Here is a 15,504-nt window from a genome sequence, read left to right on the forward strand (position 1 = left end):
CGCTGAGGGGAGCGACGCGACGGCGCGAAAGGGGCGGGGCGGCACTAGCCAATCAGCGCTGCGAGCGGTGCCCGCCCTGCTGACGTTCAGCGCTGCCATTGGGCGAGGCGGGCGGGAGGGGCGGGGCCACGCGCCCGCCATGCTGATCACGCTGTGCTACCTGTACCTGTGGGCGCGCTGGGGGCCGCGCTCGGCCGCGCTCGTCCGCAGCACCGTGCGGAGACTGCATCGCTCCCGCTGCTCCTTCACCTTCTGCGCCCGGCAGCCGCACCCCGAGGAGCGAGTCTGCCTCCGAGTCGGCGGCAAGGTGTTCTGCACCGGCGAGGCGCAGGTAGAGCCGCGGGGATGAGCATCGCGGCATCCCGGAGCAGCGCGGGTGGGATCGTGGTTTGGTTGTGGGGTTTTTGCTGGCCGGAAGGGCTTTGGGATAACGCGCGGAGGAAATTCCCACACGTTATCTATCACACGCCAGGTGGTGGCTTTGGTGGGAATTGTCAGTTCAGGTGTGGTTCCCTCTCCTCGCTGCTTGCCGGAGCTTGTTGGGATAGGAAATAGGCTGAGGGGTGATGCTCTGTGTGCTGCAAATGTGTGGAAAAGGCCCATCGCTTGGTTTTTAAAATTTTAAAAGTTTAATGATAATAATAAAATTATTATTAATATAATTATACAATTAAAGGAATAAAATGTAGAGTTAGGACAATTACAAGACAATAAAAAGTAAAGAATTACGGATATCCAGATGCTCTCAGACACTAAGTCACGAAAAGCATGCCTTGTGAATAAAGGAATAACCTTAAAAGCAATAGCCTCTTGCATATTCATATATCTCATACATGATGCATAAATTCCTTGTAAATTAAGAACTTTTCTGGTTTTTGTCAGCATCTCCTTAATCTCGGTGGTTCCATAAAGACGGAGAGAAGTTGGGAGAATGTTTATCTTTTCTGATAAGGAGGCTGTAACTCTTTATGGGCCCCAGGTCACTGTCATCCCTGTGTGAAGAGTTTCTTGATGATCTCATTTCTTGCTTGAGCTAGTAAAAAAATCCTACATCGCAGAGTTTCTATTTCAACATTATGTTTTAACTTAAAACTATATTTAACACACTACTTAAGAGAATTAATACAGCATAACTTTCTAACATTACACATATAATATTCATGGTAACATTTGGGAAAAGCCAATCATAAAACATGCATTTTTTACAAAATGTCTATTTGCATGTGTATATATATGTATATGTATTCAGTGCAGCTTTGCAAGGGCAGCAGTGGTTGTAGCAAAGCTTGGCTGGGAGAGCTTGAGAGAATTTAACAGAATCACAGAGTGGTTTGGGATCGAAGGGACCTTAAAGATCATCCTGTTCCAACCCCCTGCCATGGGCTCCATGCCCTGTCCAACCTGACCTTGGGCACTTCCAGCAGCCACAGTTTCTCTGGGCACCCTGTGCCAGGGCCTGCCCACCCTCCCAGGGAAGATTTCCTTCCTAATATCCCATCTGAACCTGCTCACTTTCCGTTTAAGGACATTCCCCTTGTCCTTTCACTCCATGTCCCTGGGAAAAGCCTCTTTCCATTTTAGCAACACACTTTGAGCACGTATAAGGCTTTAGTCTAAAAATATGTGCTGTGTTTGTGCCTTCAAGATTCGTGTCAGGGCTTTAAAATGTTGCTGGATCTGCTCTGGAATGTGACTGAGCCTTTGGTTCCTGAGAGCTGGCTGCTTCTCCCCATACAAAATGTTGTTTTAAGTGAGGAAAACGAGGTGAAAAATGAAAATCACAAATGAAGAGGGGTGGGGAAGGCTGTGGAAGCCCACGAGAGTGGAAAAACCCTGTGCCTGAACCAGTTCCACGTGGCACTGCTGGAAGCAAAACTGCAAAGCGAGCTTGCTTGACTTTCAGGATTAGAAGTGGAGCTGGCACTGCCCCCAGCTAGTCTGAATTATTTAAATGAATGGTGGGTTTCTCTGAATTTTGCACTAAATGATAGAATTGGTCTGGGTAAGGCTCTTCTTGATCTCTGCTTTTTGCTGCTGCTGATGCCTGAGTGGTTGGGAATTATTTCAGTTGTTCCAGGCATTGCTGGGAAGGGATTTATGGAGAGTGTCAGTGGCTAAGTGCTCTTCAGGAAGCAGAGAAGCTTTTCACAAATTCAGTGGGTGAAGAGAACGTTTTCAGGGAGGGGAAACAAGATTAGAAATGCTGATGGAATTGGCTCTATTTAAAACTAGTTTTCTTTGCTATTTAATGAACAGATTATTTCACACTCAAGAGCGATGGTGGCAAAGTCAGAATCTTTCACAGCCAAGTGAAATACCTAATTCACATTCCAATAAAGCCCTCAAAAACAAAACAAAGCTGTGTTTTGAGGAGTTCTGCCTCAGTTGCCCTGGATTATTGTTCTGTGAGGAGTATTTCAGTTTATTTCTGCTCTTTGCTCCGCTCCTGCTCATTTCTGAAACAGCTTCTCCTCAGTCCCTGCACAGCCAGCACATTTTTTTCTGTCTGCATTGCTGTTCATGCAAACTGATTTTATAATCTGCTCGGTTTATTGGTGTTTATTGGGAGCTTGGAAGCCCTCTGGGGAATTGCAGCTTGGCATAAAGTTTGGCATGGACTCAGGGCTGTTATTCAATATGTTTTTGTCTCTTTAAAATACGTGGTGACAGCATTTGACTCTGAAAATCTCTGGGGCAGATCCTGTTGTGCTGCAGCTGAGTGTGAGGGCTCTGGCTCTGCATCACTGGGGAGCTTTTCACATCATCTCTGAAGAGATAAAATGTTAAAAATGTTAATTCAGATTTTTTTCTTTTTGCTTCTGGGCAGCCAGCAAAGCTCCTTTGCTCTCTCAGTAGCTTGGACTGTGATCAGTAGCTTGCTTAAGACACTAGCAAGTCATAAATCATTACCTGTAAAGGCTTTATTTTTGGTTTGATCTTTAGCCAAATGGGATGTTTAAGGCACTTTAAACTTCCTGAGGTCAGTTCACTTTCTCAGTATTTGCTTGTGCAGCTTCTGTGCTCACCAAGGGTGGTTGGGTCAGGGAGCTGCCCCCTCAATATTCCGTGTTTTCACTGGAGGTGAGCAGTGATGAGCACACTCATTGCTGGAATTCAGTGCCAGAGGGGAATTCTTTCCTGCTTCCACATGGAATTATTGGTGTGGCAGAAGGAAAATGTGGGAAACAGTAAAGGTAAGTGGATTTTTAGGAAGTTGTGGAAGCGCCATATGTGTTAGAAGTTTACCCAAACAAGACAAGACTGTTAAGATATGTTCTTTGAGCTTTATTGCAACATCAATCTCATTACATTATTAAGACAATTAAAAGATCACAACTCACATCTTACTAACAACAACCAAACATTTCTTCATAATATTAAAGAACATTTAAAAAGCTTTTTAACCAATAATATATTACTAAAACTTACAGATAATTATTCTAGCTAATTACTAAATAAACACATGTACCCCTGCTTCGAGCAGTACTTACTTATGTACTTCCTATTAACAATACACAATTATTAAACTTAAAACCTTCTACTATCTTACTAAACATCTTTTTCTACAGTCTAAAAATCTTATCTTAACCAAACCTAAAACTCAAACTATTGTTTTATGTCCTTTATTGTAACTTTTCTACTTTCAGACTTTACAATTGCAGCTAACTCTAAGTTACTCTTTCTGTTTCTAAAACCTGCTTTCACAACTTTCTAAAAGTTTTCTTACATTTACTATTTCCCTCAGCAAAGCAGTTGTTTCTTGTGAAAAATGCTAATTATTTGGGTTTTAAAATTTTAAAAGTTTAATAATAATAAAATGGTTATAAAAATAGTAATATAATTAGAGTAATAAAGTTTAGAGTTAGGACAATTATAAGATAATAAAAAGTATTATTAGCATCCAGATGCTTTTGGACACTAAGTTATGAAAAGCATGCCTTGTGAACAAAGGAATTACTCTTAAAACAATACACTTGTTGCATATTTATATATCTTTCATGGTTATGTGTACATTCCATTTAAAATAAGAAACTCTGTTTGTTGTATGTTAATTGTTTCTTTTAATTTTTATGGCATCTTTGAGTTTGAGTAAGGCTTGAAGAAATTAGTTTCTTCTGATAAGAAGCCATAAATTTTTCTCTTTTGGAAGATTTCGGTGTTTTTTGAAGTGAGTATGTTATTTTTTAAAAAAAAACTCTCTTCATATACATAGACTATTTTAACGTTATGTTGGAACTTAAAACTATATTTCACACACTACTTAAGAGAATTAATATAGCATAACTTTCTAAGATTATACATATAATATTCATTGTAATATTTGTGAAAAGCCAATCATAAAATATGCATTTTTCACATTTCTAATATTTACCATTTTTAAAATATGTCAGATGAATGAAGTTCAATGCAACATCAATATAAAAATTAGAAATGGATGTAATATTTTCCTGAGAAGCTGTGAGGTGTATCAAACATATTTATTGGTCTGCTGATTCCAGGTTTTGAGCTTTATTTGTTCCTTGCCGAGGGCAAGAGAGGGAATCTTTTGTAATTTAATGAAGAAAACTTTGATCCAGTGATCTGCTGAATGGTGGATGGAACAACTTAGGGGAAAAAATAGATTCTGAATGAATTATTTCCACTATGAGCTTCATAGTGAAGGAGGAATGTTGATGTAGAGGCACGAGGATTCCAGGTTCAGTGTGGATGGGAGAGGAGGGTGAGGTGGATGAGGGATGCTGCCCGTGGCTCAGGGGTTTGTGTTCCATCCTCTTTTCCTTTAGAGCTGAAATCTAGAATTTGAGTTGGCCTAAAAACGTGGCTTCTCAATTTCAGTTTTACTTTCAGCCTTCCTTTGTGGTGGTTCAGAATTTTATCCCTTTTTTTTTGTCTCGTGGGGAGCGTGAAATAATAATCACCCTCCCTGTAAGGCTGGAGGGTCAGATTTGAATTTAAGCTGGGCATAATTTAAAAAGGAATTTTTAAATCAGCTGCTTCCTATACAGGCTTATTCTCCTCTCCCCTTTCTTTCAGTTCCTTGATGACTTAAACAGGTGGAGTGTGCTTCTCATTTCTCCCTTTATTCACCACGAGAAGCTGCTGCCAGCAGAGCACATTGCTTTTGTGACAGAAAGCATTTCTGCTCAGACAGAGAACTTGCAGAAAGGACCTGACTCGTCAAAGGAGGTGAGAAACTCTCCTTGTTTCTTGCATAGGAAGGGGAGCAGATATTCAATATTCTTGCATGACAGGGGGTACAGATGGGTTGTGATGTTACAGGCAATAAAAAGGGAATTGCTTCATTCAGATCACTGGCTCTATTTTGTGTTTCAAACAGACCGAGAGACATTTTGAGATTTTTAAGTAGCATTTTTCTCTGGCTGTGGGTGGGAATTGCCCCTCTGCTCTGGAGCCAGGCTGGGAGAAGTTGGGATTCTGCAGCCTGGAGAAGAAAAGGCTCCAGGGAGAACTCAGAGCCTAAAGGGACTCCAGGAGAGCAACTCTGGACAAGGAATGGAGTGACAGGACCCAGGGAATGGCTTCCCACTGGGAAAGGGGAGATTTGGGTGGGATATTGGGAAGGAATTCCTGGCTGGGAGGGTGGGCAGGGCTAGGATGGAATTCCCAGAGCAGCTGTGGCTGCCCCTGGATCCCTGGCAGTGCCCAAGGCCAGGTTGCACACTGGGGCTTGGAGCAGCCTGGCACAGTGGAAAATCCTTCTCCTGCTTTTTGTTAAGTCCCCTTTAGGCCCTGGAAGGCTGTGAGAGAGGAGGGATGGATGTCAGTGCCTCCAGGGAAGATGTCCATGTCAGGATGTGTCTGTGCAAACATCTGGGCTGCCTGCTGAGATCCCAGAGCTCTCCACAAACCATGCTCTGCCCCAGGCTGGGATCACCCCTGGGGCCGTGGATAAATGTGGGAAATGGATTTGTAGAGAATTTTTAAAGCAGCATTAAAAGGGCTTAATTTAATTTAATACCTTAAATTTTAATTTAAACCCTAAAGTCAACATTTCTTATCTCAAAGTTTACCTACAGCTCTGTTCTATGTGAACCTTCTGTCAAATTTCAAGAATTCTCTACAAATCCATCTCCCACAGATGAGGTGCTGTCCTGGGTGTCCCTAAAGGGCCACGTGTCACCCTTATTTCCTGGAATCAGATTTCAGGCTCCTCCTTGGGGTTCCAGGCAATCACATCCATAGGTGCTCATGGCCTGGCTGCTTCCCTGGATGAGGATCTGTGTAAAAGATTTTTTTAGTCTTCAGGTTGTTTATTTTTTATCTTATCAGGAGTTCTACACACAGTCTACACTAGACTTAGCACACGAAGAGAAAACAGCAAAAAAAGCAGCAAAAAAAGTCACAAAATGTACAGTTTCTTTTAAACAGGTCTTTTAAAATGTACAGGTCTTTTAAACCTGTTTTATCTAATTTACTCATAAAATGTACTTTATTTCTACTTTTCTACCAATAACTAATTATTTGTCTGCCACACAACATCTGTATTACAACTCTCCCTAACTAGTCACTCTATACCACCAACACAATAGAAAACAAAGTAGATCAAGAAGAAGAAACAGATCAAACAACACCCAAAATCCTCTATTTTGTCTTCTACATCCATACTAAAAACCCAAAACTCTAGATTTTTCACCCTGTGATAATCTATACTACTATCTATTTTACACATAAATTCTAATAAACTATACTACTGTCTGGTAAACTATACTACTATCTGATAGTATTCTGATACAATTCTGATAAAATATGCTGCTATCTATTTTACTCATAAATTCTAATTCAAGGTCAAACAACACCCAAAATCTCCATCAGCTGGTTTGGAAATGATGTTATTTTATTTATTATATCCATCCAGGTAGGCTCTGCTTCTGGAGCTGTGCCCTCCCTCTTGTCTCAGAGTGCACCTCGCCCAGCTCAAATGGAAGATTTTTTATTTTTCTTCTACTTTTTGTAGCAGAAAGAGCGGCAAAAAACATCTGCATTGAAGCTCTAATTATCTATTCTTTTGGGGGTTTATTGCGTTTTTTAAAATCTTCTTGGGTTTGCTTTCATTTTCCTTAGGAGGGAAAATTTTGCATTCTTATGTGGACATTACTAATTGATTTAGAAAGCTCAAAAGTGATAGTCCAGGCAAAAAATCCAAAACTAAAGAGGAAAGGGACTGCTGGTTTATTTTGTTTATTGTTCTTCTGTGTGAACACAGTAAAATGCTCTTAATTTTAGTACCTCTGGCTGTCACCATAGCCAGGGGCTGTGGGAACACATTGCCCCTGGGGGAATTTCTGGCCAGAAAAGCCAATTTTTGTAGGAGTGTCAGTGATCTGGTGAAAATGAGGGGGACTCAGAAGACAGGAGTATGAATAATGTCCCATCTCTCGCTAAGAGCTGGCCTTTCATCCTTTATTCTGACAGAATTTTGATTTGGAACTGTAGCAGGAAAGCTGGAAAATATTCCCTGAGGATTTTTGCTCTGCTCTGGAGCCCAGTGGATTGTTGCCTGATTTCAGGGTCATAGGTTTTGGCAAGGGTTTTATTTTGTGAGCTACTTTCATGGGTAGCTGCTCACTTTGTTTGCACTATGCAGCAATAATTTACATTTTATTTGGTGCCACAGAAGAACGGTGAAGAACATCAACAGATCTTCCTCAGCTTCCAGGTGTGGGTGTTACTTGGTTCTGTTCTTTGGGTAAGAAAGGATATTTAAATACTCTGTAATTAAATTAATAGGATATTTAAATACTCTCTAAATCCCTCACATTCCACCACCAGCAGTCACATTGAAGCTGGGACGTGCTCTGGTGTCACAGAGCTGAGGTTTAACCCCCAGGTTGGGATAAAGCCCCACAACTGCTCCCCTTTTCCTCTTGGAAAGGGAATTTTTCACTGAAGCTTAGCAGAAATCATGGATCAGAAGACTCCCAGCCAGGTTTCTTGTTCAATATCCAACGGCCAGAAATATAAAGATGGATTGAGAGCCCACCTGCAGAGCTGCCCCCACTCTGGGAGGGTTTGGGAATGGGGTAATTTTTAATATTCCTCCAACCCAAACCATTCTGGGATTCTGTGGCTGAGTGGTGTCATTTGGGTTTGTTGATTACTAATCAGAAACTGTCTTTGAAAGCTTAGAAAGGAGACAGAACCATTGGGGTTGTTTGTTCTGTCCTCTTGTTCCCTTGGGAAATCCCACAAAATCAAAAGCTGCAGCTGGATTCTCTTGGATGGTGCACAAACCATTTAATTGCAGTAAATAAAAAGGTAAATTTAGCTGATGGTCTAATTGTGAACAAGTAGAATAAATGACAGCTCACCCTCAGTTTGTGCATCCAAAATAAGTTTTTCCTTCCTTCAGTCAGTTTTTACATCTGGTGTGTGGTGATGAAAGCTGAACCTCATGGAAGAGGTGTCAAAGTGCTGCAGCTGCTCTGAGGGAATTGCACTTTGTCTCCCCACGCTTTGGAACGTGGCAAAGGCTGATGTTTTTTAGGTCATGAAGGCAGGTCTCTAAAAATTCTTTCATGGGACAGCAAGTGGTTTGTGTATCCAGTTGTGTGTCCTTTTATGCAATGTTGCTTTCGTGGAAAAAAGGAATTTTTGAGGTAGATAAACATCTTGAACCCTCATGATGCTTGGGTCAAGGGTTTAATTTTTGTTAAACCCTTGTAGTTTAATTTTGATCTTTTTATCAGCATTCTTGCTTGGAGTTTATGCTGAAGGAATCGAATTTTTCCTACAGCCCTGCTGCCATTTTGTTGCTTGGATCTTTCAGAGCTTTGATCTTTGGGAATAATTCCTCTGTACTCCCACTTTGCTCCCAACTCTTGCTGTGGGTGTTGTTCTCTTCCATCAGGGCTCAATCTTTGCTGCCTAAGGCAACTCCCCCCTCAATAAATTCTTCAATTCTCCTGCAGTTCTTCTTGCAAACTCACAATATTGTTGATATTTGGGGATTTTTTCCATAACCTTTCCCAACTGAAAGCCATCCATATGCTCTGTTCTAGATTGTGAAGTGGTCAGACTTTTGTTCACCCTTGGCCTATAAACCTGGTGAACCTTTTAAGTTAATTGCTGAAGCCAGTGTAGATAATTTCAGTAGCCTTGGAATAGCCTTCCTGGAAGACAGGCTGCAGATGGAGAATGGGATGGTGCCACACAGGATTGTTTGTAAGTACCCTCCTGATCATTTTTAATAGCACAACTTTTTTGGTTTATGGTTATTTTAGGACTTTGTGCGTCGTTTTTTTTATACCTACCTGAAAAATTTGCATTTTTTTTTCTTCCTGTTGGGATTCCAGGTTGATCCCTCTGTAGCTCTGCTTTAATTTTGTAGGATTTGGAATGGTTTGGGTTGGAAGGAACCTTAAAAATCATCCATTCTCACCCCCTGCTGTGGGCTGGGACCCCTTCCACTATCCCAGGGTGCTCCAAAGAAGAAGTTAGAAAATACTTTATTCAAATCTTGTCTAATAATTAACAAATCTATTAAAAAAAAAAAAACTCAAAAAAACCCCAAAGCTGGAAGTTTTTAGGCAAATGTTCTCATTTTTTTTTTTCATATTTGAAATTAAAGTGTATTCAGAGCTGAACATGGATTAAGAACAAATTGGGCTGGGATTTTTTTTGCTTTGCTGCTTTTTTAATGTAGATCACAGTGCACAGGCAGAAATGAAGAATGACAAAATCAACAACATTTAGCTGAAATGCAAGAGGACAGGAATATTCTCCCAGAAGAATCTGAGGGAAAATTCTGTCTCTCTGGGTGCTGTTCTGCATAAATAATCCCTCAAGGAAGGATGGAAGCTGAAAATGTCCCAGTCAGTCCTTTTTAAAATGTTTCCTGCCTCCTTTTGCTTCCAGTGCTGCTCCAGAAAATGCTGGGGGAGGCTCTGGGTGGAAGAACAGAAGTTGGAAGCTCTGAAATTCCCTTGGAATATAAAAAAAAAATAAAAATAAATAATTCTCGCTTCATGTTCCTGCTCCAAAGGGGATGTAGCTTCATAATAAGGAAGGGGATTGAAGTTGGATTAACAAAATTTTGTTAATCAAGTTTCTCCCTGGATTAAAAGCATAATAAATTGATTTGGTTGTGTTTGAGTGGGGAAGGATTCAGTAAAACTTTTCAGGTTTTGCCTTGAAGTGTTTTCATGGCTCAGCAGCTGAAGAAGCCCTCCCTTGTGAGAAGTATTTTTTCTCCTCTTTGCTCTGTACATTTCATGTTGGCAATAATCATCTCTGCTCTTCTCTTCTCACTTGTATTTCCTCTGAATTTTCTTCAAATTTCTATCATTTTCAGGGGAAAAGGGGAATTTTTAACAGTTGTTCTCATTTTCTTGTTTTCCCTTGGATTCTTAACTCCCAAATCTTGCTGTGGGTTGCTCTCTCTCCCTTTCTGCAGACTGAAATCTGTTCAAATGTCTTTTTACTCCCTTTTCTTGTGCCAAACCTTTATCTGCAGCCTTCAGCAGTGCAAGGGACGTGGTTCAATATCTGTCTTACTCAATACCATCTCTTTATTAGCTTATTTCAAAATAGTTTATTTCAAAACAGCAATTTTAAACCCTGCCCTCCTCTAGAAGAGCAGTAGTTTTCCAGAGGTATTTTATTTTCTTCGTTTTGTCTTTAGATTTATGGTATGAGTGCAAAGCTGTGTTGTTCTAGGGGGAAATAGGATTTGTTGTGTCAAATAAGTGAAATTCTTGCTGTTACAGGGCATTTGTACTGAAATAAAATTCTGCTGTTCATGATATTTATCCTAACCCTTTAAATCTCATTATTCTAACCCCTTTTTTTTGGTATCCTGTACCTTTTGCAGCTGTGCATTTGGAGGAATCCGCTCTAAAGGAATTGGCACAGGAGGCACCATCGGTGAAAGAGAAAAGCACAGACATGGATGCAGTAACTCCTGCTGGGAAATCAGCATTAGGACGAGCTGAGGGGGACAAATCCGAGCTGGAAGAAGAAAGGGAACAAGAGGAGACAGGAGCTGGGGACCACCAGAGCTTGCACGTTTTCAGCTGCCACGAGTGCCAGCAGCTGGAGGACATCACCATCGAATCGGTGAAATTCGCCTCTGCAGAAAACATTCCAGAGCTTCCCGAGGATTGCAGCAGCAGCAGGGAGGAGAAGGAGCACGAATCTCTGCAAAAAGGAATCAAAAGGATAAACCTGGCTGGGAAGCCCCCCAATATCTTGATTTACCTGGGCTCTGAGGCTGCCGAAGGGAGGTTTGAGCAGGTGAGATCTGTGCTCCAGGAGTGCATCGATGCTGAGAGTTACACCGTGTACCAGCTGCACCAGGAGCAAGTGCTCAGAGACCCCTGGGCTGACAACGCCCTGCTGCTGCTCATTGCCACAGAGGAGCCCATTCCTGAGGACATCCACAGGCAATTCATGGCATTTCTGGCCAAAGGGGGGAAGATTCTCGGGTTTTCTTCGTCCTTCACGTTTGGGGGCGTGCAGATCAAGCACAAAAACAAACTGAGGAGGGTTGTGCACGAGCTGGTGGTGTCCAAAAAGGACAGCACTGAGGTGAAGCTGAGCCTGCTGGTCAGTGGCTGTGTTTTTGAGGAAGGCAAGAAGGGAGATGGCAGCAGAGTGAAGGTGTTGAGTCGACTGAATAATGCTGCTAAAGACACGGTGATCGTGCACCTGACTCACGGCAGCAGTGGAGGAGAAGCCATCCTTTCCCAGGTACTGCCAGCAGGGAGGAGTTCATGCAACAATGAAAAATTGTTCCCATTGCATTCTCTTGGGGGTTCCTGTCAAGGGGAGGTGTGGAATCATGGAATGCTGTGGGTTGGGAGGGACATTAAAGCCCACCCAGTGCCATGGCAGGGACATCTCCCACTGTCCCAGGCTGCTCCAAGCCCAGTGTCCAACCTGGCCTTGGGCACTGCCAGGGATCCAGGGGCAGCCACAGCTGCTCTGGGAATTCCATCCCAGCCCCTGCCCACCCTCCCAGCCAGGAATTTCTTCCCAATATTCCACCCAAATCTCCCCTTTCCCAGTGGGAAGCCATTCCCAGGTATAAATGGATGTCCTGGATGTAGAAGGGATCCAATTGCAGGGTGGGTTTCACTTGGTGTTAAAGAAGTCACTGCTGGGAAAACACTTTTTTTTTTTTTATTTTCACCACAGAGCCAGGTGTGCGTGGATCAGGCAAGGTAAAACAAAGGACAGTTTTGTGCAGGAAGCAGGAATTACCCTCATTAATCCATGGAAATATCTCCAAAGGGTGCCAGAGGATGGTGCCAGACTTCCCAGTGACAGCACAGGGAGCAGTGGTCATAAACTAAACCCCAGAAAATTCCACCTCCACTTGAGGAGAAGTTTCCTTCCATGGATGTGGCAGAGCCCTGGAACAGCTGCCCAGGGAGGTGATGGAGTCTCCCTTTCTGGGGACATTCCAAACCCACCTGGGCACTTTCCTGTGTCCCCTGCTCCAGGTGACCCTGCCTTGGCAGGGGTTCATCTCCAGTGGTTCATCTCCAGAGATCTTTTCCCAGAATAATCCCATTATTCTGGGATTTTGTCATATTTCAGAGCAGAGCTTTCCCTTTCTGCCTGTACAGGAATACAGCTTGAGCAGATTTTGGGAGGTAGGAAATAAATCCCACCAGATCCTTACAAAAACAGGAATTGTGGCAAAGCAACAAGTGCAGAATAAACATTGCTAGAAACTTTTTTGTTTCCCAAGTCCTTATTCAGGCTTTAAAGGTTTAAATGTTTGATATTCTGCACCTATCAAATAGCTCAGAGAATCTGGGGAGTGGAATTGGGGTAGTCTAGGATGAACCAAAATCATTAATAAACACTTAAAAATAATATGCCAGGAAGTAGGTGCCTCTCCAGTATCATGGTATTGTGATCTCTGGTTAAAAAACCACCAAAACAGCCAAAGAAAGCCCTCATAAAATGGAACAAATAAGTTCAAGTGTTCATAATAGTTTTTTCTTCATTTTACCTTCTGGATAATGGGTGAGGAAGCTTCCACAGGAAGGTAAATGTTGGTCACTGATTATTGAAATGATTTAAATATTCCCAGCTAAAGATTGGAGTGATGGAAAGGCTGATAAGAGGTACCATGAAATTTAGAAAACAAATCTGCCAAACACCTTGAGAAAAGCAGAGCAAGGTTTGTTTTCCAAGATTAAGTTAAGGAATATAAGAGAGGAACCAACTTTATGAAAGGTTCTATTTTTACCAATATTTTAGGTAGAGAACTTTCTCAGGAGCCCAGAGTACTGAAATTTAACTGCTCAAGGATCAGGTATCAAGACTCTTGTAGCAGTTACAGAGCTCAGAAATATTCAGGGGGTTCTTAGAAGTGTTTTTGCCTTTTATCAGCTTAAATCTGCTGGATTTTTGGGAACTCTGTTAGACGTTGGAGGATATTTATTGCTTTTTTTGTAGGCAGCTCTGCCACCTATGTGCTGCTAGAAAATGGATTTGATTCTGTCCCTGCAAGTTCTGCTTTGCTGCACCCTTTAAATTGATCCTCCTGCTGTAGTAAAATTTAATACTCCAGAAGTTTTCCCCAGGAAAAAGAAAAGGGCATCAGAGCACAGCTTCAAAAATTAGATTAAAAGGATTAGTGTGACATTTTATAGTTCTAAATGACTTCCAGTCTGGATTTGAAAAGCCCTTATTGTTTCCAGGCAGTGACATCAGCCATGGAATATTCTGGCAGGTTTGTTTCCCTTTTTTCTGTACTTTGGTGGGTGGGTATGTCCTGCCTCTTTTTCAGTGTATTTTTTTTGCAATCATGGAATGGTTTGGGTTGGAAAGGATCTTCAAATTCTCTCATTCCACCCCTGCCATGGCAAGGACACCTCCCACTGCCCCAGGCTGCTCCAGCCCCAGTGTCCAACCTGGCCTTGGGCACTGCCAGGGATCCAGGGGCAGCCACACTCATTAATTTCCCTGAATTTCAATGAAAATACGTAAAACACAAAGAGCATAATTAAATTTTTTTAAAGTGGAAGAAATGAACAAAAAGAAGGGCTTTTTTTAATAGCAATAAATGAATCTGCAGGGAATACAAGTGTGGATTTCTTGGGTTTGTTTGTTTTGTTTTGTTAAGGCTAGGATTAAATGGATTAAATGTGTGAGAGGGAATTTCTTGTAGGGACTCAGGTGTTTATCAGTTCTTGTCTCTGTCACAGCCTCACAAACCCTGAGTTCTGCAGCACTTCACTCCAACAAACTCAAAATGGAGCCCATCTCTCTCTCCCCGAGGCCTTTTAAGGATAAACTGTCCAATTAAGAAATGACACCTCAATTATTTTCACTTTTAACCCAATAACCAACCACCCGTGCCCGCAATAGGGACTTTTTTATCCAATTGCACAAAACCACCCAAACCCATGGAGAAGGAGGTGAAGGAGAAGGAGCAGCCTCCACCCTAAAACCTCCATCTTGCTTTATATCTATTCCTGCATTCTAAACCCTTCAACTCTGAGTTTCCCACCCTGTGATATCACACACTTCCATTCAAACCCCACACCTGTAATCTCAGTTTTATTATTGAATTTTGGGAGTTTCTCCACGGCCTCAGGTCAGTGCAGTGTTCTCCTGGGGGTCAGTGCCTGGCAGCACAGAAAGTCTGAAATTCTCAGTAAAATCAGGGTTTTAACATTCAAGGGCTTTGACATATCTTCTAACACAAAAGGCAAAACAGAAAAAAATAGTCAAAACCGAGGTCTATGAAGGATTTTTTTTCCTCTTGCATTTAATTTCAACTTCTAAGCATCTGCTTCAACCATGAGGAGTGATTTTCCACCAGGTGAGCAAGTAACTTTTTTAGGCAGAAGGGTTTCTTTATCTGCACTCATTTCCACTGAATTCATGTGACTTGCTTGAGCACTCCATACCTTCTAAAAACTTCTAAAAAGTTCTTTAAATTTTAATAGAATTTTAAAGGAATTTCAACTTTAATGGAATTTCAGTTATAATGGAATGCCAATTTCAATGCCATTTTAATTGTAATGGAATTCTGCTCATGTATAAGTCAGAATATGACCAACCTTGCTGTTGGTTCTGGCAGACCTGAAAAGCAGGAAGTTAAATTTAAGTTGATAAATACAAGTTTGATCAACTCCACCAGAAAAAGTTTATTAAGAAGGGAAGTTTTAGGTAGGTTTCAGAGGAAATTGTGGTGTATTGACAGCTGTGATCCCTGAATTGGAAACTGATTTTCTTTTTTTGTATATTCTGCCAGGCCCATTTGGAGCTGGACATCAATTCCATGGATGTGCAAACTGAAGAAGATTTTAATTTGCTCAAAATGAGCAATTCCAAGAGATATGAAGTTCTCAGGGAGATCCTGACCTGCCTTGGGCTGAGCTGTGAATTGAGTGAAATTCCTGAATTAACACCCATTTATCTGCTCTCTCCAGATGAGGTAAGCTGGGATTTACCCTGCCAGGGAAAATCAGTGTTCTCTTAAACCTTGATATTTTTATTTGAAGAGTTTTCAACAGATAT

General features: G+C 41.7%; 1 protein-coding gene across 5 annotated transcripts in view; it reads left to right on the forward strand.

Annotated features, from left to right (window-relative positions):
* Positions 1–11: 11 nt before the first annotated feature.
* The window catches only part of HLCS (holocarboxylase synthetase), a 130,734-nt gene continuing 115,241 nt past the window's right edge, over positions 12–15,504 (forward strand). For all 5 annotated transcript variants that reach the window (XM_072935941.1, XM_030284342.4, XM_030284339.4 and 2 more), the window contains exons 1-5: positions 12–331; positions 5,035–5,187; positions 9,021–9,183; positions 10,832–11,709; positions 15,239–15,421. In XM_072935941.1, coding sequence (XP_072792042.1) covers positions 140–331; positions 5,035–5,187; positions 9,021–9,183; positions 10,832–11,709; positions 15,239–15,421 — 1,569 coding nt within the window. In that variant the 5' untranslated portion in view covers positions 12–139. The remainder of the gene's footprint in view (positions 332–5,034; positions 5,188–9,020; positions 9,184–10,831; positions 11,710–15,238; positions 15,422–15,504) is intronic.

The sequence above is a fragment of the Taeniopygia guttata genome, chromosome 1, assembly GCF_048771995.1.
Source record: "Taeniopygia guttata chromosome 1, bTaeGut7.mat, whole genome shotgun sequence".
NCBI lineage: Eukaryota > Metazoa > Chordata > Aves > Passeriformes > Estrildidae > Taeniopygia > Taeniopygia guttata.